The 23,085-nt window shown below is 42.6% G+C and overlaps 2 protein-coding genes across 4 annotated transcripts; one reads left to right on the top strand and one right to left on the bottom strand.

Annotated features, from left to right (window-relative positions):
* Positions 1–99: 99 nt before the first annotated feature.
* ZFYVE21 (zinc finger FYVE-type containing 21) lies at positions 100–13,225 on the bottom strand. Of its 2 annotated transcripts, XM_041476219.1 has the most exons (8): positions 12,961–13,225; positions 7,830–7,880; positions 6,373–6,541; positions 4,601–4,676; positions 4,141–4,232; positions 3,282–3,335; positions 1,670–1,812; positions 100–847 (listed from the first exon to the last, which is right to left on the bottom strand). In XM_041476219.1, the coding sequence occupies exons 1-8, from the start codon at positions 13,081–13,083 to the stop codon at positions 812–814; spliced, it is 744 nt and encodes a 247-aa protein (XP_041332153.1). In that variant the 5' UTR covers positions 13,084–13,225; the 3' UTR covers positions 100–811. The 2 variants fall into 2 exon arrangements, with proteins under 2 accessions (XP_041332153.1, XP_041332155.1); XM_041476221.1 differs by lacking the exon at positions 3,282–3,335.
* A 532-nt stretch (positions 13,226–13,757) lies between these two features.
* XRCC3 (X-ray repair cross complementing 3) lies at positions 13,758–23,068 on the top strand. Of its 2 annotated transcripts, none has more exons than XM_041476217.1 (8): positions 13,758–13,832; positions 15,186–15,298; positions 15,655–15,792; positions 16,715–16,927; positions 19,402–19,556; positions 20,394–20,606; positions 21,656–21,702; positions 22,660–23,068. In XM_041476217.1, exons 2-8 carry the CDS (start codon positions 15,244–15,246, stop codon positions 22,874–22,876), a joined length of 1,038 nt encoding a protein of 345 aa, XP_041332151.1. In that variant the 5' UTR covers positions 13,758–13,832; positions 15,186–15,243; the 3' UTR covers positions 22,877–23,068. The 2 variants fall into 2 exon arrangements, with proteins under 2 accessions (XP_041332151.1, XP_041332152.1); XM_041476218.1 differs by having other exon boundaries at positions 13,760–13,832; positions 15,201–15,298.
* The last annotated feature ends 17 nt before the right edge of the window (positions 23,069–23,085 follow it).

The raw sequence follows: 23,085 nt of genomic DNA, 5'->3' as shown, positions 1-23,085 counted from the left end.
AAATTAGTGTTTTCTTTAGAAAAAGTGAAAATTTTCAGAGTTCAGAGACCATTACTATAGAAGTTGTATATTAAAAAATTAAATAGCACCTTTTTTTTAAATAAGTGAATTAATTTATTCATATTTGTACATTAAATTGTATACAATTTCAGATAGCATTACAGTTAGATTAACAAAAGCTCGTTACCAAAAAAGAAAATACAAAACTAAAAATTATTCCGGAAGCTTATTATAGAAGTGAAGTTTTAAGGTCAAGTTCATGTAAGTCAAATTTGGTGGTATTTGGTGAAAAATTTAGATACTTAAATGTTTAAAAAAACTCACGTGATTTCTATAAAATCATATCTAAGGCAGTTTTTTTGTACATTGATTTTAAACATTTGGATAGAGGGAAAAACCTGAGATCTATACCCAAAAGCTATTCTCTGCAGAAGAGACATACACATTTGTTTGCTTCCTGTAGCAAACAGTATATATAATGGTTACTATAAAAGTTGTGCTGTACACTAGCTGTAGTGCAGGTCACTTTCATATTAAGTGCCAGTAAAGGCTTAACAAAATATACAAAGTCTTAAAAGGTGAGGCTGTTTAAAGCATTAACTGTATACATATTGCACACTACCGTGAATACTCATGGTTCAAAAAAATACTCACATTGCATTTGCCAGTTCTTACATAATGAACCACGCTGGAATGAGAGAGAGAGTCAAGAACAGCAAATATTTCCAGCTGTCAAATCAGCACAAAGTGAGAGGCAGGTCTGTGGAGGCTGGTGTCTCTGTGTGCCCTCAGGAGGCCACATCTGCAGTTCTCACTGGTCTCGAGACTCATAGAGAAGTTTTGTTGCCTAATAGAAAGGGAAAATGTCAGTGTTAACTGAAGTTTCACTTGCAGCCACCTTATCTGCTTCCTACCCCTCCAAAAACCTCCTTTAAATCCAGGGCTGGCTTTAAATTCTTCCTCTGCTTTCCTCCATCTGAGACCTGTACTGAATGCGTTTGCATGGTGACAGGAAGTTTGAGCACACTGTGCTGAGCAGAGTAGAGGCTGTGGTAGGGGCACCTGAGGAGTTCTAAAATGGCAATAAAGCAGCAAAGAGCCCCAGAGAGCCCATACACATTATAAATGACAGTTCTGATCAGCAATCGATCAGGTGACTGGTTGGAGTGTGGCTTTGGTTTTTTCCCCACCATAACTTGAATTTAGGAAATATAAACCTTCAATTTCATTACCCATGCAGGGCCTAGCACCAAAAAATTAAAATCTTCCATTTCCAAAAATCAACAGCTTCTTTGAATCTTCATGAAGCAGTAAAAACAATTAGCTGAACTTAGGGTCAAATGAATATTTCATAGTGCACATTCTTCAGCCAGTAACAAAATCCAAGGAAGTTTAAAGCCAAATTCTTAGTTCTTTTCATCTAATAACATACGTAAGATCTTGGCAAACCCTTCAGAGTACATAAATTCTTCAGGTCTCTGAGCAGAAAGCTAAAGTCATGTTCATTACACCCAGCCATAGCTTCTGTTTTCTAAGCGACATCACCGTGAAGTCCTTATTAAAAAAATAATAGAAATACTCATAAGGCTGAATGCTCTGTCTGGTGCTGCTGAACACCCTATGTAATGATTTTCTTCAGCCTTGTCTAAGTTTTGGCTGCTTTGCTTACCTTATGCATAGCTGCCAGCCAGGCTGCTGACAGCTTCTTGTTACAGCTGAAGTCTTCACCAGCAGTAAACTTCATCTGCGTCACCTCCTCCGACCCTGGTACCTTGTACTGCAGGATCATTCCTATGGCACGAGTGTTGCCTCCTGAAAAGAGAAATAACATCTGGAACAGCAGCAGGTAACTAAGTAACACAACATCTTCCTGCTCACGAGTATGTTTGGAGAAATGTGCTCATTACTCAGTTCAGAGCCCAAGCAGCTGCTGGATCTGAGGAGCTCACGACCATGGCTCATAGTGCCAGGCAGTGGAACCTGCAGCCTCATATTGTTTCATTCTCTCTGCCAAGCACCAAGGCAGAACCTGCATCAGCCTTCAGGTAAAGTCACACACCTGAAACACCCTCATGATTTACTATCACCATGTTCAGACATTGATACCACAGTTTCATATGGTAGCCTGCAGTCTGTAGGCTTAGGGTCCAATCAAACTGATGGCAAAGCAGGGTTCTGCTGGATACAGTCTGGCACAGCAGGCAGCAGTCCCTCCAAACCTGGCACAGGTTGGAATGATGCTTACATAAGGCTAGAGAACAGCTGGCAACATCATTTACTTCCTGAAGGAAACTGCAGCCAAAGATTCAGCTCTGTCAACCGTGCAATAACCGAGGTGTTTGTATCTCTCTTACTGAGGCTGCAGAGAAGATAAACCAAAGCAAAAATACAGATACTTAACAAGAACTTTTAGAATGACATACTGCTGTCATTACTTCCTGCAGCAGTGGAGCATAAACTAAGCCCTGGGAACAGCACTAGCATACACAGGACACTTCTTACAAAGCTCTTTTTAGAAGTGTCTGCATGAAAGGGCTCCTGGAGGCTATTACTGCAATATCTGAGGAGCCTAAACAAATCACAATCTAAGCCAAACTCAATCTAGTTAGTGCTGTTAATGCACCTAACCCAATCAGAAGCCCACAGCAGGGTTTATAAAAGAGCTATTTTCTACTCTCCTACGATAAATGGAAATACAACTTCATCGATTGCTTCTCTGCACCTACTGGTCAGAATAACGGATTAAGGGTCTACTGAAAGACAAACCAGAGGAAATCACACACCTACAACCTTGACCAGTTTGCCCATGTCTGGCATTACTGAGACAGAACACACCTTGCATAACAAAGAAGCCTTTCTTTTAAAGTTGTGTAAAAGCAAGCCATTAATTAACAGTTCCAGTGCGAAGCCTTTCCAGACAGCACACAGGGAGTATATTCATTTCTAGTATGCCCCAATTCAGCAAACTGCTAAGCTGGTGACCTGTAACGTTGTGTACTACTGCAGATACCATTTCTCATCTTCCCTTCTCCCAGCATGGACAACAGCACTTTGGTCTAAAGAAGGCCTTGAGTACCTTAGTTCTCCTCCAGTGTTACAAAACATTCACTCTTGGTTTATTAAACAGACATATGGGAAGGAACAGATACATGTCAAACTTGAACATAACTCAAGTTGAACAGCAATTATGGATCAAGCAAATAATCAGCGCTGCAGAGAAGAAAGAAGTGAGGGGGTCATGACATGCTTGGGTGAGTCATGCTGAAAGGCACTGCAGATACCTTCAGTAACAGGCTGGCTCTCCAGAAGGCTGGTGTAAGTGTGAATATCTTTTTCTACCATCAAGAAGGAAGGCAGGCAGAAAAGAAATAAAGCAGTCAGAAGAGTAGTGAACAAGGAATTACAGGAGCATTAAGCGACTCAGCAATATACCTGGTTGATTTAAATACCAAGGTAAGTTTATTCAAGTTAACATGCTGTACTGACTGAATAATGCACAGATGGGCTGTGCAATTAGAAAAACCCAGCAGTGACAGAAGTGTTGATAAAGAACAATTATTGAAATTCCTGACCTTGTTTGTTCTCATTTCAGTCAATTCATATTCAGGTTCATCCTGAAATACTCTAAAATCTGGTAAGAGATGGGGCAGTAAGTTGCTGCACTCCAATTTAGATGTTACCAGTTTCATTTGGCCACCCCTTTGTCTTGAATGAAATTAAGAAAGGATAGTTGAATTATTTACTCCCCCTCCCCCATTTCATTCTGTTAACAATGTCTGAACCAGTCAAGGCAAAAATCCCAGCTGGATTCTGAAATGGAAGCTACCAAAAACTAACAGTTCCCTCCTATGAGCTCTTAAATCAGTAAATATTTGTACATAGCCAAGAGAACAGGTGACAACCACCCTTACTCAGGTTCATCAAGAGGCTCTCCCACATTAAGGCTGTAGGGGAACTTCTCCATCTTTAGGTGTTCCCCCAAGTCCCAGAAGCCACATGGGACAGGGTCTCACAGACTGTGCTCTTTTCTGTGAGCAGTTGTAACCAACACAGTTACACGCTGAATGCACTGTCTAGCTCAATAACTGCAGCTTCTTTTTTTTTTTTTAATAGTTCATTTATATTAAAAGAAAAATTTACCTCCAGGAGTAAATCCCTCTGTAAGTATCTGAACAGTTGAAATCTGTATAATTTCAATTTCATAATGGCTGTCTCCATCCAAAACCAGGTATCTACATAATAGAAGAAAAAGGGTTTTTTCACTTTTTTTTTTCTACAATATCAAGTTCAAATCAAAGGAGAAAAATAAAACAATCTCTCAGTAACACTGTTTATGTCTTCTCTGGGGTGAGGAGGGATAGAAATCAAGAAGAAAATATTACTTTTCATTGAAATTTCACCCTTCCAAGACATTCTGATCCACACTCAGGCAAACATTCCTTCCTATTGTTGGAATTGCTGGATCTACCCTTTCAGTCTGATTACTCTCAAATATCCTCAGGGCATGTTACTCTCATATTTTTTTAGGTTATGTAAGAATAGCGCTGCAAGTACAATAATGCCATAGTTTACAAGTGCAGTTTCTATCAATCTTTCTCACCTCTGGTTGTTGGAAAGTCGACAAACCATGAGCTCAGATTTATCAGATGTTCCCAGAGTTACAAAGAATGTAGCACCTGGAAAGAAATGGTTTAGTATTCTAATACAGAATTCAAGAAGCAACATTCAAGTATCAGAAAGAACAGCTAACTTTTACTTACAAATACACTGAATTGAGTGAAATAAGGAATAACTGAAATATTAAACTGGAAAATTAACATCAGCAAAACACTCAAGTATAAAAAGCTGATCTTTAATTATCATGTTCTGACTTAAAGGACCTTTCACACATGCTATGCAATTTCTCCCATGTGTAGAAATGCAGATGATATCCAAAAGGAATCTTTTAGAAATGAGAAGAGATTTGGAGGTGGCAAAGACAAGCAATTAAAGACCCTCTATCATCACTGTAACACAAGTGATTGTTTCTGTATTAAAAAAAAAAAACCCCAATTTAATAGCAGGATGTGACCTCCAGTTCTATGCTTAAGAAACTGTAAAGACATCTCTTTTTTATTACTGAAGGCTGGCTCAGTCTTATTGTGAGGTCAATGAACTTCAGCCTTCATGTTGATTCTTCCCCCTCAAAACTGCTTTGGCAAGGGGAAAGTCACTGTTGCTACACAGGAGAAGTGACTCAGAACTCCAAGCAGCCCTACACGCCCGACCCCTTTGCTTCCTCCATGCCTCATGCTCTCTCTATTACCTAATCCCAATACTGCTGGCCTGGGAAACGAAGGAAATAACATCCAGCCCTGCCCAATGGTCTGCAATCCATCCCCATAACCTGAACCATGCAGCCCTGGAGTTTCATCTCACTTCCCAGTTCACCCAGACTCACTGACCCCAGCACTGACCCTGTGCTGTTGAAGGGAGACAGAGACAGCAGCACCAAGGCTGGAGAAGGACATTACAGCCACCATCACCACCTATCTGACCATGTCTGTGGCTCTACAGCAAGTCAGGAACAACTTCAGAACATGAAAGCAAACAGGACAAGCTTTAAAAAAAGTCTTCAGTTTAAAAGGTGTGATTTAAAAACACGTCTACGCCCTCATGGCAAAGCAGAGTGAAGAATGATTTATGTGCTCCAGGATGAGCACACTCCCTTCTGAGCCCAGGACCTCCCCAAGAACATCTGTGTCCATCACACGTGGGGCTTAGCTTACCCATTATGCACATTGGCATCATGCTGAGTGATCATCAGAAGGCACTAAAGGATCACAGACTAATTTAAAAACTGAAGTTTCAGCTTTCTTAATGTAATTGAACATGAATTACTGTATTGCGTGAAGGTTTAAACCTATATAAAATTGAGTACTCATGATGATCTGTCATCAACCACAGCTGTAGGCCATGGACAAGATCAAAGCTCTCAGATGAAGCTTGAAACAAGCACTGTATCTTATTTGAAAATGTTAAAATATTCTCTAAAGTATTTTTCAACCTTATTTAATGTAACAGGAATACGGTTAAAAGATGCATTATTTCAAGGAAAATGCCAACTGCACACTCATCTGTTCTCACAGGTATTAAAAATTTGTGTTTAATTAAATCACTCTTTCTCAAGACCAAGAAGTACAAACTGAGAGGTGCAAGCATTGACTACGAAGTGTGAACCTCTCTCTAAATAAACCAGTAACACAAAACCATTAACTGCAAAACAAGAGGCGTGACAAAGAGGAGACAAAACCACAGCCTGTTGGACAAGAAGCACTGCTCGTGCTGTTCACTGGAATTTGAATAAATACAAAGAGGAGCCCGGGTGCTTACCATTCATGAGCACTTTGAGCTGTTTGTCGTAGAACTCTGTCTCCTTCTGCGAGACCAGGGCGCACTCCGCGCACTGCCGCACCGGGTCCACGAAGCACATGCGAGGCAGAGGCACTTTTTTACTGCAGCACTTGTCACAGAAACACTTCCCACACCTTCGGCAGTGATGCTAAGCACGAGAGAACATTTCCTTTACTTACTTACTAAGGAAACTAATAGCTTTTTTTAACAATTTTCTCAGGTGTGAAATGTGCAAGCTGAGGGACAGGTAGAAGAAATTAACTGCCACGGAGGCAGACAGGAATCTCTGAAGGTTGGACACAAAGGACTGAGTATAATATGAACAGCAGCACTCTAAGCCTTTGCTGGCACTCTGTAAAGATGCTTCTGGAGCAGAAAGATGGGAAAGGGCTTCTCTGGTTTCCAGTAAATCCTTCACCTCCCTCTCAATAAAAACCCATGACAAGAGTGGTTTCCAGGTCCCTTCCGACTTCTGAGAAAAGATCTTGGAGAACTTCAGCCGAAGTTTCTATTCTTCTCTTTTAAAACTTATTCTCAAGTTTCTCCCATGGGAAAAATAGATGAATCTTCATACTTAGAACCTAAAGCTATTCCTTTTATCAGAAGTATCAGGCAGCACAGCACAAATCCAGTGAAGTTGTGAAACCAGAACGAGTATTGCAGTGTGTTTCACAGCCCCTAAATCTGTAACCAGTGGCCTGTGCTCCAGATCAGGGGTGTGACAGTGCCAGCAGATCTTCCTGATGCAAGCTCTCATGACACAACAAGTACTCCCAGGCAAGCAGGAACTCATCTGTGGCTCAAAGCAAGCCTGAAAGTTTGATACAAGGAGCTGATAACAGTGCACTTTTGGTCAGTGTTAGGCTTTCCTTCCAAATGTTCTGCAAAATTCTCTGGAGTACCTATTTCCCAGGGCTACCTCCAACTGGTTCTCACAGCTAACACAAGGGAAACACAGCAGCTTGTCATCTGGTGTAACATATGAGTGTCTGGTTTAAAATTTCTCCTTCCCTCTCTTCCAAACAATTAAATTAAAAAACATGAACTGTGTCACTGCACTACAAATCACACTTTCACATCTTTCGTCACTTTGGTAAGCCTGTGCTAACAAAGTGTCAATGTAATTATACAAAGGAATGATGTTCCCTCCTAAAAATCACTGCTGGCCTTCTTTGGGAGGGTGCTTTGCAGAATTCTCCATGTCATACTCTGCAAACCAGTCTGCATTCCACAATGACCTCTTATCATTAATAACCAGAATTTAACGTCAGTGTTTTCTCTTCATCCAGTGAGCCCAATTATGTAGCTTATACTTTCTACTTTAATTGGAATTTCTCTCTTCCAAACTAAAGACAAATCCTGGTTTACTTTTCAAAATATGTCAATTTTAGTATTTTGCAACATTTACTACTTCATATTTCATTAATTTATCTTACCTTTCTAGTTATGAAGTCAAATTTTGTATCACACTGCATACATCTTGGGCACTAGAAAACAGTACAAATTAAGATTAGTCTACAGTCTTTTTAAACCTTTAATTCTACCAGCATGCACGAAGAATGAGCTTTATATTATGCCCCATAAAGAAACACGTCCAACAAATTGCCATCCCTCATCTTTTCACCATGAATAGCTTTCATTTAATATTGATGTAGCAAAATAACATCATTGCCATTAGCAAGACAAAAAAAAAAAAAGTTGCCCAACTTCCCCCTAATGAATAGTGCATCCTGCCAGCAGGCAAAACTACACCTCAGAATTATTTACCATTCTTGATAATGTTTGGCTATCGAGATAGTCCCATATTCCAAAGTCAACTGGTTTTCTGTAAGTTATCCTCACTTTACTCTACTACAGTGCTCTGCTGACTCGCTGAAACATTGTTTACACAATTTAATGCTCAGTCCCATATTCCAGAGTCAACTGGTTTCCTGTAAGTTATCCTCACTTTACTACAGTGCTCTGCTGACTCGCTGAAACATTGTTTACACAATTTAATGCTCTCAATACTCACACATTTTTGAAACATACTAAGAGATACTTGGTTTTCTTCCAAGCCACCAAGACCTAATGCTTATTCCAGCTACAAAAAGTCACTTCCTGAAATATATCTTTCCTAAAACAAACTTACACCCACACTCCTTTCAAAAAAATGACAGGAAAAAATTGAAGGAGTTTCTCCCTTCCAACTAAGTAGAGTTTAAGGGGTGACAGTTTTGACTGTGTTAACAACCAGAAGTGATCAGTGACTGCTGGACAATCAAAATTCTCTGTATAGAAAGTCACCTACTGAAGGGTCGATACCCAACCTTTAGGTCACTGGATTTTCAACTAAACTTTACATATTTTTATTTACCATACCAAACCCCAAGGTCTGAGGCTTATAATGCAATTTTTGCTATATTTACTTGCAAATATTAATGCAAAATTATGCCTGACATCTTACTCAGAAGAACATGGTTAGATCCTGTACTAGGTTTTATAACTCCAGAAATCCAAAGTCCTCACACCAGACTATCTCAGACTACAGCAGAATGTCCTCTTAACCACATGCCCTAAGCTGAGCAGGTGCTATTTGCTAAGCACACAGTAATCACCCTTTGCCTTTAATTAACATATTTCAATGCTTAACGCTTTTTCTTCTATAAATCCCCTCAGGTTACAACAGCTTCTGTTCAGGGACTTTTGCTCCAGCAGATACTCAATCACTGCCACAAGTTCAACAGCTGCAGCCAAGAAAATATTACACAGCAGCTAAATTAAAAATTCGCCAGAAATTTTTCATGTCCTTTTGAAGTGCAAGCTTGTTAATAATTGGTGATAGTTTATATGAAAGGCTCTGCTGTCTAAACAGACGTTTAACACATTAGATGGTAATGGCAGTCACTGTAGTGGAACGTAAACACCTACTTGCAGAATTTGTTACAACAAGCTGTTTCTAAATCCCACACAGATGAGCACTGGAAGTGTTCCTGAATTGTTTTAACTAACACTGAACTCGGGCATCCAAACACATCTTTTCACAATGGCTGCAGAAAAGGTTATTTCAACACTCACTGATAAATAACTCAGCATGAAGCAATTTCAGCATACACCAGGTTTCACCTCTGTAACAAGCAGAACTCCACAGCTGATGCCATGTTCTGCTCTACCTTGTTTTAATTTTTGTCATTAGTTTAACAGCTTGCCTGGGAGCTGGACCTCACAATAATTTTGGAATGCCTTGCATTTACCTGAGTTCTAATTAATTTTCTTAAAGAAATTATTTGGGAGTTTTTTGGTTGGGTTTTGGTGGTGGTAGGGTTTTTTTAGTTCGCCTGAATTGGGTTTTTAGGGGGGGTTGAGGTTTGGGGTTTTTTATTTGTTTTTTTTGCCAAAATTCAGAAAGCACAAGTCAGGAGCTAGAGGAGGGGGGGGGAGAAAAAAATCAGACCCAAATTCTTCTAAATACTGTTCTACATAGATTTCATACAGAATGCTATACTAAACATAAAATTGGTTTTTAGGAAGGAACAAAATTATCCATCCTCTTATTTAACCCAAACTATAGAAAAATATTTCTGAATTCCAGACGCATGATGACTGCCCTGCCTGATACAAACAGCAGTCCTAAATAAATCACAAGTCAAGTAGCACATGGTAGCTGGCATTGCAAAATGGGATTTTCCCAGGAAAATGTTCTGACACAAGCAAGCTTCAGATACTGTTCCTTCGAGGTATTTCTGCTTTAAGTAACCAGAACGGAGTGAACCATTTGCATAATGTCAACTTCTGCTTTGCCTGAGACAAGACATTTATTGAGAACATCTTGAAAGGTGAATTCTTCCTGTTCATCCATACACCAACATAATTAGAGAGCGACTAGATTTGAATTGAGTTTAATCGCTTGGAGGGGTTTTATCACATAAACAGAGAAGGAAGCACCATGTCCAAGTTACTTCTCATGTCTTCAACCAAAAAGATGTGAAGCAAGAAATTAAATAAGAATTCATGTCAGAAGTAAATTAATTTCATCTGTAGTCAACCACCAACACCAGTATCATCTAGAAAGGGGAAAATGGAAGAACAGATCTGGGCATTAATTTAAAAATACCAAGAGCTGGTTCATTGCAAACTTCTCATGGGTTTGCTCAAGTGTGAGAATATTTCCATAATCCCACTGATCCAGCCAGAGGTGAGAATCCCATCGATGGCCAGGAATCTGTAGTTACACTTCACATGCTTTATTTGCATAAATAATAACAGAGTGATTCAAGAAGTGTTGCATGGGAACCCCTGGCCGGGCTCCTTAACACAGTGAACCTTTGCACAGAGGAAGTTCAGGAAATCCCAGCTGGAGCACACCTGGCCAAAGGGGGAAAGGGCAGGATGCAAACACGGGGCAGACAGAGCTCAGCTGCTCTGCCACTGCCTGAGCCTGGATTTTGCCAGGGGTCCAAGGGAGCCCTGCCACACAACCTGTGCCCTCCCAGAGTCGGAGCCAGGAGAGCTCAGCTCCCTCCTGCAGCCAGGGAGGAGCCCAGGGAACCCTTCCACAGTGCCCCTCCCAGAGCCGGAGCCAAGAGAGGAGGCAGGAGAGCTCAGCTCCCTCCTGCAGCCAGGGAGGAGCCCAGGGAACCCTTCCACCGCAGCTGTCAGCTCCCCCCAGCACAGAGTGTTCCTCAGCCACGGAAACATCTGGTACACAGCTGGCTATCACAAGGTTTGGCCACCTCTGCAGGCAAACTGGCACATTCTACTCAATTTCTACTCCAAGCTTTCCTTAACAGAAATATCATCAATTAAGCTCTGCTGGTGATTAACAAAGAAATTCTGAGTCAGACAAGGCACATACAGAGACCAACATTTTAAGCTCTGTCCCGAGTTTAATGATGCTCAGCACACTTTCATAAATCCCCCTCAACTCATTACCTATATTACAAATAAGATTACTTCAAAAAGTAAAGTTTTCAGTAGTCCTGCTCCAGGCTTGCATTTCAAATTCCTGATAGTTACTGATATTTTAAGACTGTATAACCTTGCAATTAAAAAAAAAATTAAAACTTAATTATATTTTGATGCTGTATAAGCTGCACAAAAGTACTAACTGCCATAATTTTTAGGTGGCCTTGATTTAGAAAAATAAGCCAGTTGACTCTTCTTGCATAAGAAAAATAAAACTACTGGATTTGTGAGTGTTACTGGCTGCACAGCAAAAGCCAGTGGATTTAAAAAGCCAGATCAGAATTTGCTAATACCACTCATGGTCTTGTCTTGGACACAGACACTTCGTTTTTAATTATGTCTGACACGGTAACAAGAGCAAGCATTCTCAACTAATTCATTGCCTAGGTAACCCTGTGTCTTTAAATTTAATTGCTCTTAACAAAAACATGGAATTTATAAACTTCCCTGGGTATCACATACCTGCTTCATTTAAGGAAAAAGTTTGTAACATATTTGGCAATTGTTAACCAAAGGGATGTCAGAATTCTAACATACTTTTATCTAGTAAATAACTAGTCACAAAATAAGAATTCATACTCTTAATCCTGCATTAACAAATGCATTGAAAATATTTACCTCTATCACACTTCCTCTCAACAGCAAATATCACTGAACACATTCAGTCATAATTCAACACCCTCAGCCTACAGCTCAGCAGATTGCAGGGGAAAAGTTGAATTTTAAGGAGAATGAATAGCTACAATAGAACTGTAATATAAAACTAACAACACACATCAGACTGATGTATCTAAAATACACAGACTTAATTCTCTCCATATATCTAACAAGTTTAAACAGATCCTACCACAATCCCCAGACAATCTTTAGCTGAATTACACAGAACTTTCTGCCTCAAGAGACAGAGGCAGAGGGAGAAGTTTTCCTCTTCACAGAAAGAAGCAAACTTTGCTGTGCAAAGGAGGACCCGGTGTTCCCGTACAGAGCAGACCCAGCACGTCCCTGTGTGCCAAGGAACATCGTGCTGGATCACGCCGCCTGAAATTCTCACTGCCTCCTCCAAAACAAATCTTCATTCCGGTCGCATCCAAATGCACTGGCGCGGGGCCACGCCACAGAACGCTGTGGCAATAAATAAATAAACAAACAATGGGTTCTGTGTTGCATGTGCATCTGGGCGCAGCGACTGGCAACAATTAACTCTCGTTACGTGGAATTTAAAATATCACCATCACGCTGTTCACTCGGTAAGTATTTAAAAGCGAAGCTGGCTGGAACAGACTGAGTTGTTCAGTTTAACACTACGAACACTCGCACCAGGAGCCAGGAGGGCTGTTCGACCTCAGCCTTACTGCTTCAATATTTATGCAATTAGTTTCAAACCTACAGGGCCTCCAGAACCACCTTTAGAAGCATTTAAAGCAAAACTGCACAACTCGCTACACTTCTAATCGCCAATCGCTCGCAATCTTCGCGACGGGGCCGCACAGCGCTGAAGAACGAGTGACAGCCGCGTCCCTGCGTCCTTTAACCCACGGGAAGCGAGAAAGCGGAGGGAAAGGGGCAAGGAAGAGGGAAAGGAAGCGGGCAAAGGGAAGCGCGGCGCCCCTGCCCCGGCGGTACCTCCTTGTCGGGCACCCAGGGCGGCTCGTCCAGGCCGAAGGGGCTGCGGGCGGCGCGGTGCTCGGGCACCATGCGCAGCCCGCTGGGGGAGCGCACCAGCTTCTTCGCGTCGCCGCCCGACATCTTCCCCCGCGCGCCGCCGCCGCCGCGGGACGGCCGCCGGCACCGCCCAATGGCCGCGCGGCGCTGCGCGACGGACACGGCGTCCAACCAATGGGAAGCAGCGACTCTCCGGCCCCGCCCACACGCTCAGGGAGTGCCAGCCAATCCCGTGCCCCTTGGCGTGCTAGTCCCGCCTCCTCCGTTCCCCGCAACCCGGAAGCGAAGGGCGCGGGCGCCACGGCCGCGTCGCTGAGTTGCAGGAAGCGGCGCACCGTGGCCGCGAGGGGCGGCTTCGAGGGGCGGCTCCGCAGAGAGCCCGCGGTCGCTGCCGCAGAGCCCGCCCGAGGCTCTGACCCAGCCCGGCCCCGCCACTCCCGGCCGGCCCAGCGGGAGGGGAACGATCCGCCCTGCCATTGGCTGTCCCGCCGGGGCAGTCACTGAAGGGAGCTTTGATTGGCCTGCGGCGGGCAGGCTGCTCGCTGATTGGCTGCGCAGGCAGCGGGGGATTCGTGAGGGCCCTGTGGCGGCGCCGCGCGCTGTCCGTCCCTGTGTCCGGCTGTCCCTGTGTCCGTCCGTGTGTCCGTCCGTGTGTCCGCCCTTCGCTGTCCCCGGCCGCTGCCGGACCGTGGGACCCCCCTGGCTGCAGCGTGAGCCGCTCCCGGAGTTTCGCTCTCCCCTGGGCCTCATCCCCGGAGCGGCTTCCTGTGAGCGGAGCGCGCAATGGTTTGGAGCCCGTCAGTCAAGGGCCGTCGTAATCATGACTTATTTCAGTAAGTTTCGGCTTCTAAACCTTCTCAGAATGTTGCTTTAAATGGGTGTTACTTAAAAGTAGCTCGCCTCTCTTAGATTTATTCTGTTTTTAGCAGCCATCACAACCTCTCCCCCCATGTTGAAAAAGGGATTGTTCATAAAGTCGGGTATGCTCTTTAAACTCCCGGCTGTCTGTTTCAATCCTTTATAAAGGTTATCAGAATAATGCTAAGAACCTCTTTTAGGTAGCCATGGGACTAAACTGTTGTGTTTCAGACCAAAGTATTAAAAGAGCTATTTAATGTTACAAGAAACAGACAGACTTCAACGATTCAATATTAAATTTACTTTTAACTAATAAACGTATATGTGTATGCTAAATAAATGACTGTCCAATGCATGAATAATCCTCGGTCATCCTGAACTGGCCATGTGTGAGATTTTTTTCTATTAGAAACTGAAAGCCTCGTGTGAAGACTGACAGGAGTAAATCACTGTCCAGCTTGCTTGTGAGCTGCACTCCAGAGCAAAAGCACTATGCAGAATTACAGGCAATTAAAACTACCAGGAGCTCTTAACTGCAGGATTATTGGCTGAATTCTTCAATAGGATAAATGTAAACATCCATCAGAGAAGACTTCTGCCAAAGGGCTGGATTAGAGAATAGCCAGGGTTGGAAGGGGGCTCTGGAGATCATCCAGCCCAACACCCCTGCCCAGGCAGGCTCACCTAAAGCAGTGACACAGGAATGAGTGCAGGTGGGTGTGGAATTCTCCCAGAAAGGGAGACTCCATGGCCTTCCTGGGCAGCTGCTCCAGAGCTCTGCCACCCTCGGTACAAGAGCTCCTCTTCATCTTGAGGTGAAGCTGAAGAGAGTTTGGCACCATCATCTAGGCACCCACCTTTGGGATTGTGATGTGCATTGATGGGATCCCTCTCCTCTCCCCTCCTCTCCCCTCCCCTCAGCAGAGAGATGGATTGTGATATGCATTGATGGGATCCCTCTCCTCTCTTCTCCTCGCCTCTCCCCTCCCTTCCCCTCAGCAGAGAGATGCTCCAGACCCCTCATCCCCTCTGCTGGGCCCTCTGCAGTAGCTCCTTGTCTTTCTTGTACTGGGGAGCCCAGAACTGAGCACAGCACTCCAGATGTGGCCTCACTTAGGGCTGAGTAGAGGGGGAGCATCACCTCCCTCAGCCTGCTGGTCACACTCTTCCCACAGTAAAATAATAATAGTAATATCAATAATTCTCGTAATAACCCCAGAATTGTTACTTCTCTAAGATAACTGATAAAGATATTGTTAAAAATAGAAAATGGAAACTTTTGACACTGATTTATGCCTATTTTTTCATGCCTGTGTTTGTGATAAAAGCCACTTTAATCACAGATAATTACGGGATGTGCTGCTCACTGCTGTGCTGTGTCAGGAGATGGATTGGGACCAGTTTGACTTGAACCCTAAAACAATTGCTGCCCTGAAAAAAGGTAATTTAATTTGCCACTGTCTCACTAACAGATCTGTCACCACAGTGACATCCTTGACATAATTGTGTGTTTGTGGGTATGAGCAGACAGATGGACACTAACATTTTAGAACTGTAATTAAGTATTTCATAAAGAAGTTTTCTGAGTAATTAAAAGTGTTGGGTTTTGCCCATGCTTCAATAAAAAATTTCCAAACATTTTTACAGCTTGTGTTGGTACAGTCCACGTGAGTGTTGCCTGCCCACCATACAAGAATGCAGTATAGATAAACCTCAAGTAAATGAGAATTACAAATTGGGAAAACTTTGCTGTGTCAGACAGCCAAAAAGTATTGATAAAAATTCCTCTTGTTTCAGCTGACATAAAATCAGTAAAAGAGATTTTAAACCTGTCTGGAGCAGACTTGCAGAGGCTGATGAAGCTCTCCAGTGCAGACATCCAGTGCCTGCTGAAAACAGTCTCTCACACACTGAGGAGGAACAGCATGCTCACAGGTAAGGCAGTCAGGGCATGAAAAGGCTTCTCTCTAGAACTCACAATAACTGTCACTGGGAGAAAATATGGTTCTGGCTCATCAGTGACACAGAAATGTGGGTTTAAAATGAGAATGGAAGTGTTTTAATTATGCTGTAGTGAATTATTTAACTATCCTAAGGACAGCTCCCCTGGGGGGAAATGGAAGCGAATGGGTGTAGTTTTTCAGGATCCAGCCTGATTGAAACAGGACAAAATGTTTCTCCAGTCTGAAACACTTAAATACAGGAAGAAAATATTTCCTTTTTCTTCTTTTTCTTTCACACTCTCTTCCTCCCACTCACTATTCTCCTTTTGGACTAAGACTAGTTGAAAAATGTATATGATATATTAAAAGTTCCATAAACTGATTTGTAATAAACATGTCATTCCAAAACAAGCAGGACCTAATAGCTCCTCCTGTACAAATTCTTAATGACAACTCTGTATTTAAAGCATATTTTCTTGTGATTGCATATGTCTTCAGGCTTTGACCAGATGCCTGCTGTGCTGTTTTATACTCTGCTATAGCTTTCTATTTCCATAATTGCTGTGCTTGAACCTTTGCTGTCAAAATCCTCTCTGAGTGTAACTTTCCTCAGGGACACCTTAGAGGCAGAGAAAGGAAAAAAAGAGTTTGAGAGGGAGAAAGAACTCTGTGTAAATTATCAATCTTTGTACAGATATTCAGCAGAGGTCTGATGGGGAGAGAGAGGTGGGGAAGACCAGGCTGAATTAGGGAAATTCTCCATCAACAAAGAAAGCATCTTTTGTAGGGATAAACCTTGTATACAGCATCTATTTTGTATCATTGTGTGTTGGAAAAATAATAAACGAAACTACCTTTTTCTTTTTTTTTTTTTTTTCTTTTTAATCATTAAAAAACACTCCCAAACCCTGCAGCACTTCAGCTCTACCAAGATAAAGATCATTTCACCTCCCAGCACCAGAGGCTGAGCCTGGGCTGTTCAGTGCTGGACAAGTTGCTAAAAGGAGGCATTCCTGTAGTGGGAATCACGGAGCTTGCTGGGGAGAGTTCTGCTGGGAAGACTCAGATCAGTTTACAGCTGTGCCTGTGTGTGCAGTATCCTTACAAGTACGGTGGCTTAGAGTCTGGTAAGTGCAGAACTGTCAACTTGGATTCATGTCCCATTTGAGGGAATATACTGCTTTAGGAACCTCATTAAAGCAGGTGCACATGTTCAGTGCATGTCTAACTTCAGGAGGAAGCCAGTTAGTGACTAATGTGTCTTTACAGAGAGAAAAGCTTGCTGTGCACATCCTGCAGCACAACATAACTTAATTCCACATTGCTGTTGGCTGTTGTTTGCTGCCTGCCACTGTGGGTTAAACTAAACACACTCTCAAGCAATGTAAGAAAAGTGTTGCTGTCATGAGAGCTCATTGACTCCTCAGAACAGCTCAGCAGATAACTTTCTACAAACATCTTGGGTACATGGTATATATTCCCTAGCTGGGGATTTCAAATTTCAAAGATTATTTGTTTTGATAACAACAATTGTACTGATTTACAGAGTAAAATTGATGGAAATGTAATTGAAGAAAAGTAACATGGTTTTGTGCCTGTGATTTTCCTGAGTTTACCAAAGTATACAGGTTTATTCTTTGATTTGAGTATGGTTTTTTTTACCCTTCTGTCATATTAATCTAACTCCTAATTTTATTTTTTTTTACTATTGCTGCTGTAGAAAGGGAGGAAGCCTGTGTCACTTCTGAGAATTCTGGTAGTCTGCCTTAGGTGTGTTTTGCCTGTGACCTTGCTGCTCCTTCCACACAGCACTGGCTTTATCTGGCAGCTCAGTGGCTCCTTGTGGGGAAACTCACTAATTTCTTGAACTCTGTCCACCCATGTGGTAAAAATTATGGACTGTACAAAGTGAGATCTTGTTTAAAGGGCTGTGAGTAGCCCATGGCTTACATTACATGATGTCATTAATCAGAACAGAAGCAATTGTATTTTGTTCTGTTCCTTTGTGTGCTGCTGCTAACTGCTGCACATAGTTTAAATACATTTTATCTGTACTCCAGCACTTCTCCCTGTTTGTGTTGAAATCAAGGAACAGAGGAAGGTGCCCAATACCCTACTGGTACTCTCGTGTTGAGCCTCCCATGAAAAATACAGCAATTAAAGCTTAGGTTAAATGGGAGGTGTTTTATCCTTTAGCAAACTGTAGAACAGCAATGCTTAGAAACTCTCACAGGACTCTGCACTACCAGTGGAAGATTTTGCTACTGATTTAAAATTATGGTGCACTGTATTTTTTTACTGATTTACTGAAGGGAAACTTCCCTTCTCATAAGTGGTGATGTTGAAATACATTTCTTTAAACAGTTACTTCATCAAATTTAGTGCTAGTCTTCATTGTAATTCTCAGTGCAAGGAGGCTGGCAGCAAAGAAATGCTGAAAGTAAACAAAGGCCTCCTTTGCCTCCAGGATATCTTTCTGCTTTTCCAGGAATGTCAGTTGTGTTGGCTGAATTTATTTTATATGCCCATATTCATAAGTAATATGTGAATATAATGGAACAAATTAATATCCACATTAGAATTCTGAATTAGAAAATAATGTTTGCTACTGATTCTTGGTAACAAACTGGTTTGGTACCTGACAGATTATGATCATAGGAATCAAAATTTGTTCTTTCTGAGGTTGAGGGGTTTTAGTGGGTTTTATTCCTGTTTTGGTTGATTTTTTGGTGGTATTTTTTTGTCAACAACGAGCATAACACATTTGTTGGCCTGAATAGCAGATTTGATGAAATTGCTGATTTCTGTTGGGGTTTTGTTGGACTTGTGACTTGTGTTTTCAGTGTTCTGAATGTTGCAATAACTGTGGATCAAAATACAATTATTTAATCAATGGAGCATCAATCTATCTAGAAAGGCAAATGTGCATCTGGAAGAACCCCAGTGACTATGAAATCTGAAGAAATGGACATTCCACCCTTGTTCAGTAAACCAAGGAGAGAACAAGGGACCTCCTGCTTAAGGCAGGTCTGGTTTTCAGAAAGCAGATGATTTCTCTGTGAGCCCAGAACTCTTGGTAGGGAAATCCCTGTCTTTCAGCATTAAAGCAACATTGTGCAAAGGCAGTCAGCTTAAATAAGCATGGTAGCTGAGAAGGCCAGAATGTTTTACTTAGGAGTATTGTCTCAACACAAGTTAGCACGGGTTTTTTAGCCTGAAATTCATGGTGCTGTGTTTTGGATTTCTGACTGAAGCAGGCAGACTGTGCAGTGTCACTCTGTGGGTTGGATAAATTGGGATACTCCTGATCCCCAAGGGCAGGTGATCAGGTGCTCCACAGCTGTGCACAGTGAGTGTCACCCAGTGGAGAGTACAAAATCCAGTTGTCCCAGCTGGTGCTGAAGAAAGGAGCAGGCAGCTGCAGCAAAGTCACAGAAGTGGGTTTTTGTTCATCACTGATTCAACGTGGCTGCAAACCAACCAAACAAATATGAACTTCCAGGTCTGTATGTGTAGCTTTTAAATGCAGAATGTCTGATGTAATTTGTGTGCTGTTCAGAAGACTGTGTGTGTAAGAGCCCTGTGGTTTCCTTGGCTACAGGAGCTGTCTACATTTGTACAGAAGATGTGTTCCCAAGCAAACGTTTGCAGCAGCTCATAGATCAACAGCATAAGCTGCGTGCAGATGTTCCAGCTGAAATCATACAGAAGATCAGATTTGGAAACAGTATTTTTGTTGAGCAGGCAGCAGACCTGGTAAGTAGTAGCACAAAGAATGTTTCTAAGACTCTTGATCAATATGGATTTGAAGCAGTATTTTACTGTTAAGGGGTCATTAGTGGAAGAGCAGCACAGTTTGTAACTGGTTTGGGACACTTAATGATAGTCTTATGTCTGTCCTGAGTGTTTCAGTGAGAACCATTCCTTCCCCAGGTAGGCTGAGAAAGTTGGGGCTGTTCAGCCTGGAGAAGAAAAGGTTCTGTGGGGACCTCATAGGAGCCTTCCAGTGTCTGAAGGGGCTGCAGGGAAGCTGGAGAGGGACTCTCTGTAAGGACACGTTGATGGGGCAAGGGTACAAATTGAAAGAGGGGAAATTTAGATATTAGGAAAAAAATCTTTACTATGAGGGTGCTGAGATACTGGAAGAGGTTGCTCAGATAAACTGTGGATGCCCCATCCCTGGCAGTGTTTAAGGCCAGGCTGGATGTGGCTCTGGGCAACCTGGTCTGGTGGGAGGTGTCCCTGCCCATGGCAGGGGTTGACACTGGATGATTTTGAAGGTCCATCCCAACCCCTTAACATTATATCACTGTATGAAAACAGAACAGTTTAGGAATGTGGTACTACACCTTTGAGATTTAAAAGTATCAGTGAAGTCAGAGCTGCAGGTAAATGCAGGTTGCAGTTTTGTCTCTCCCATTTTCTCCTCAGTAAAACCACCACATGTGGTTACGGTGAGACTCAGAGATCCACCAGCTGCCCACATGAGTCAAAACTCCCTGAGCTCGTGCTGCAGTGGTGATTGCTGCAGTTCAGTCCCTTGATGTCCCAGCAGGGGACATTCTTTGCCCTTTGTCACTGTGTGTGTGGCAGGACACCTTCCAGCAGTGCATCACGAGGAGGCTGTCCCTGCTGCTGGCCCGGGGCATGGCGCGCCTCGTGGTCATCGACTCCATGGCCGCCCTGTTCCGCTGCGAGTTCGGCCCGGCCGAGGCGGCTCTGAAGGCTCGCTACCTGCAGACCTTTGGGGCACAGCTGCACCGCTTGAGCACGAGGTTCAGGACTCCCATCATGTGCATTAATCAGGTAGGATATCAAATTGCTTCTTACTCTGTTTAATAAATGGCTGGAGGGTGATGGAACAGTCTGTGTAAATGCAGATTTCATGGTGGTGTATTTACCACCATCAGCTGACTGATGATGGTAAATGATGGATGACTGATGGAAACTGAAGCTTCCTTAAACTGATGTGCTTTAGTAAATGTTACCTACTCAAAGTTTATTATTTAAGCTTTTATAGGCTGTTAATGTTCTCAAAAGTTGTCCACTAAAGCTAACAGAAATAGGTATGTATAGCACCTACACAGAGCATCAAAGCAAAATAACAGAGTTCTTTCTTATCACTGGCTTCAAATGCCATTGTCAGGAGGATTGCTCTGGGAGCTCTGCAGGCAGTTATATTCCAGGAGACAGTGAAGCACTGGAGACTTTGCTCCATTTCTGTGGAACTCAACTCTTTTGTGTGACTGCTGAGATTACTGAAGCACTAAAGTGCATGCACTGACTTGAGCTGGACCAAAACAAGCCCACAATGATACTGATCAGAAAGAGTATTCTTTTGAGAAAACAAGGCAAGACACTGCTCTTAGTCCACTCACAAACTGAAGGAGCATCTGAATGCTAGAAGTGAAGCATTCACACTCCAGTGTGGCCTTGGGAAGGGAATGTGCAGGCAGGCCACTGAGAAACTTCAAAGGTAGAGAAATCATTGAGGACAGGCACTTTTGGGAAATCTGGGCTTTTGTACTTTTTACCTCCAGCTATACCACTGGAACAGTTTTGTGACTGTGGAGGGTTTGTTTGTGGTTTGGTTTATTTTTTAACAAATAAGGCATCTAGTAGTAGTATAATTTATGTAAGCTGTAGCTTGCTAAGTAACTCTAACACTGTAAACTCAGCTTGTGATTCCCAAATCCCTTTTAGTTTGCCTTGAAAGAATAAGTGTTTTCTAACTTGGCTTAATATATGCTCTGATAACTTGGATTTTCTTGCCTTGGTTCCCTTCCCTGCCCTCCTGCTTGCTGAAAACGAACCCAGAACCCCAGGTCAGCTGCAAACCTGTTTTTGTGCTGCAGGTGACGGATGCAGTGAGTGAGTCGGAAGCGGCTCAGTGCAGCTGCAGGTGAGTCACCCACACAGAGTGACAATGTCAAACACAGCTCTGAACATTCTGCTCTTTGGCACTCCAGGGTAGGCTACAAGATCCTGTGAGGGGCACTGGGGCATTTACCCAGCAATGCTGGAGATCAGCACTAGCTCGTGCTGTGAAGAGGAAGAAACTGTCATATACATTTACATCCTAATCCTAATCACAAGTTAGCAGGAAAAATTCCCTGGAGTTAATGGCTTCAGTACCTACTGACACGAGACTATTTCTGCATCTTGTCTTGTTCTGATGGAACTGCATGTACCTTCTGTCTGCTTAAAAAATATAGCAACCAAACCCTAGCAGCTTTGTTAGTGAGCTAAGAAAAAACCCAAAATAGTATCTTCTGACACCAAGATATTAAGAGGATTCGAATGTATATATTTGTTGTCCTTCAGATTCTGGAACTGACACAGAACAAAGATAAGGTTCAATAATTATTTTTGCCTGGTTATCTTGTATTTCTTTTACTGGAGAAATTGCACTTTTTCCAGGAAAAAAATTGTTTTAAACCTTGAGTTGAAAGTCACACATATGCAGTGTTCTGTTTACTCAACATTTCTAAATATACCTGCAAATGGAATCCAAGGCCAACTGTTACACACTTCAAATATTAAAAGTTAACCGTTTTTCTCTTGTGGTTTTCCTGTTGCAAGGGAGGCCTGTCCAGATGGAGGTAGGTATTCCCCCTAGCTGTAGTTGAAAGAATGACAGCTGTTCTGTACAGAAGCACTTCTCCTCCAGCTGTTTCCTTGCCACAGGGAGAACCTAAGTTTTGTGAGTAAACCCTGTTACCTCTGTCTTCATAGACCTATAGTTTTCAATGTATGTTAGAGAAACAGTAAATGATGCCTTTTAGTGCAGTTTTGTTACAACAGGAGGTATTTCACATGAAATCCATGCATGCAGAAATGTGTCATGCTTCCCTTACAGGGCAGTGGGTAGCAGAGTCACTCCAGCCCTTGGGATAACCTGGTCCAACCAGCTGCTGATGAGACTGATGGTCAGGCGGGTGCCCGGACCCGCACCCGGAGCGGCGTCGCACTGCGCTGCCAGCACGAGGACTTTAAGTGTTGTTTTTGCTCCTCATCTCCCTCCATCCTTTTGCTACTATACAGTACAGTTGGAAGGTGTAAAAGGAATAGAGTAACATTTTTGTATAGTAAAGCCTCCTGCTCCAAAAATGTACCAGGACTTTGCTTTAGGAAGAATTACCGGTGAAATGCAATTCTTCCTAGATGAGAGAAATTGATGGTGAAGTATATGAACAATGGTATGGCTACATTTAGCCTGTCTGCATTGTGCAAGATTATCTTTTTACACTTGGATATTCAGCTTCTCCTTGTGACAATGGTATGG

The sequence above is a fragment of the Pyrgilauda ruficollis genome, unplaced genomic scaffold (genome assembly GCF_017590135.1).
Source record: "Pyrgilauda ruficollis isolate IOZ18807 unplaced genomic scaffold, ASM1759013v1 scaffold38, whole genome shotgun sequence".
Lineage (NCBI taxonomy): Eukaryota > Metazoa > Chordata > Aves > Passeriformes > Passeridae > Pyrgilauda > Pyrgilauda ruficollis.
This window is presented reverse-complemented; position numbering and strand designations above follow the sequence as displayed.

Bases quoted from the DNA above. Each gene is read 5' to 3' on its own strand.
- ZFYVE21 (XM_041476219.1), bottom strand. From the start codon at position 13,083: ATGTCGGGCGGCGACGCGAAGAAGCTGGTGCGCTCCCCCAGCGGGCTG. The intron at 3,336-4,140 runs GTAAATTTTTCT...TCTTGATGGTAG, and splicing joins AGAGGGATTTACTCCTGGAG to AAAAAGATATTCACACTTAC. The intron at 848-1,669 runs GTAAGCAAAGCA...CCTTTCTATTAG, and splicing joins GGCTGGCAGCTATGCATAAG to GCAACAAAACTTCTCTATGA.
- XRCC3 (XM_041476217.1), top strand. From the start codon at position 15,244: ATGGATTGGGACCAGTTTGACTTGAACCCTAAAACAATTGCTGCCCTG. The intron at 19,557-20,393 runs GTAAGTAGTAGC...TGTGTGTGGCAG, and splicing joins TTGAGCAGGCAGCAGACCTG to GACACCTTCCAGCAGTGCAT. The intron at 20,607-21,655 runs GTAGGATATCAA...TTTGTGCTGCAG, and splicing joins CCATCATGTGCATTAATCAG to GTGACGGATGCAGTGAGTGA.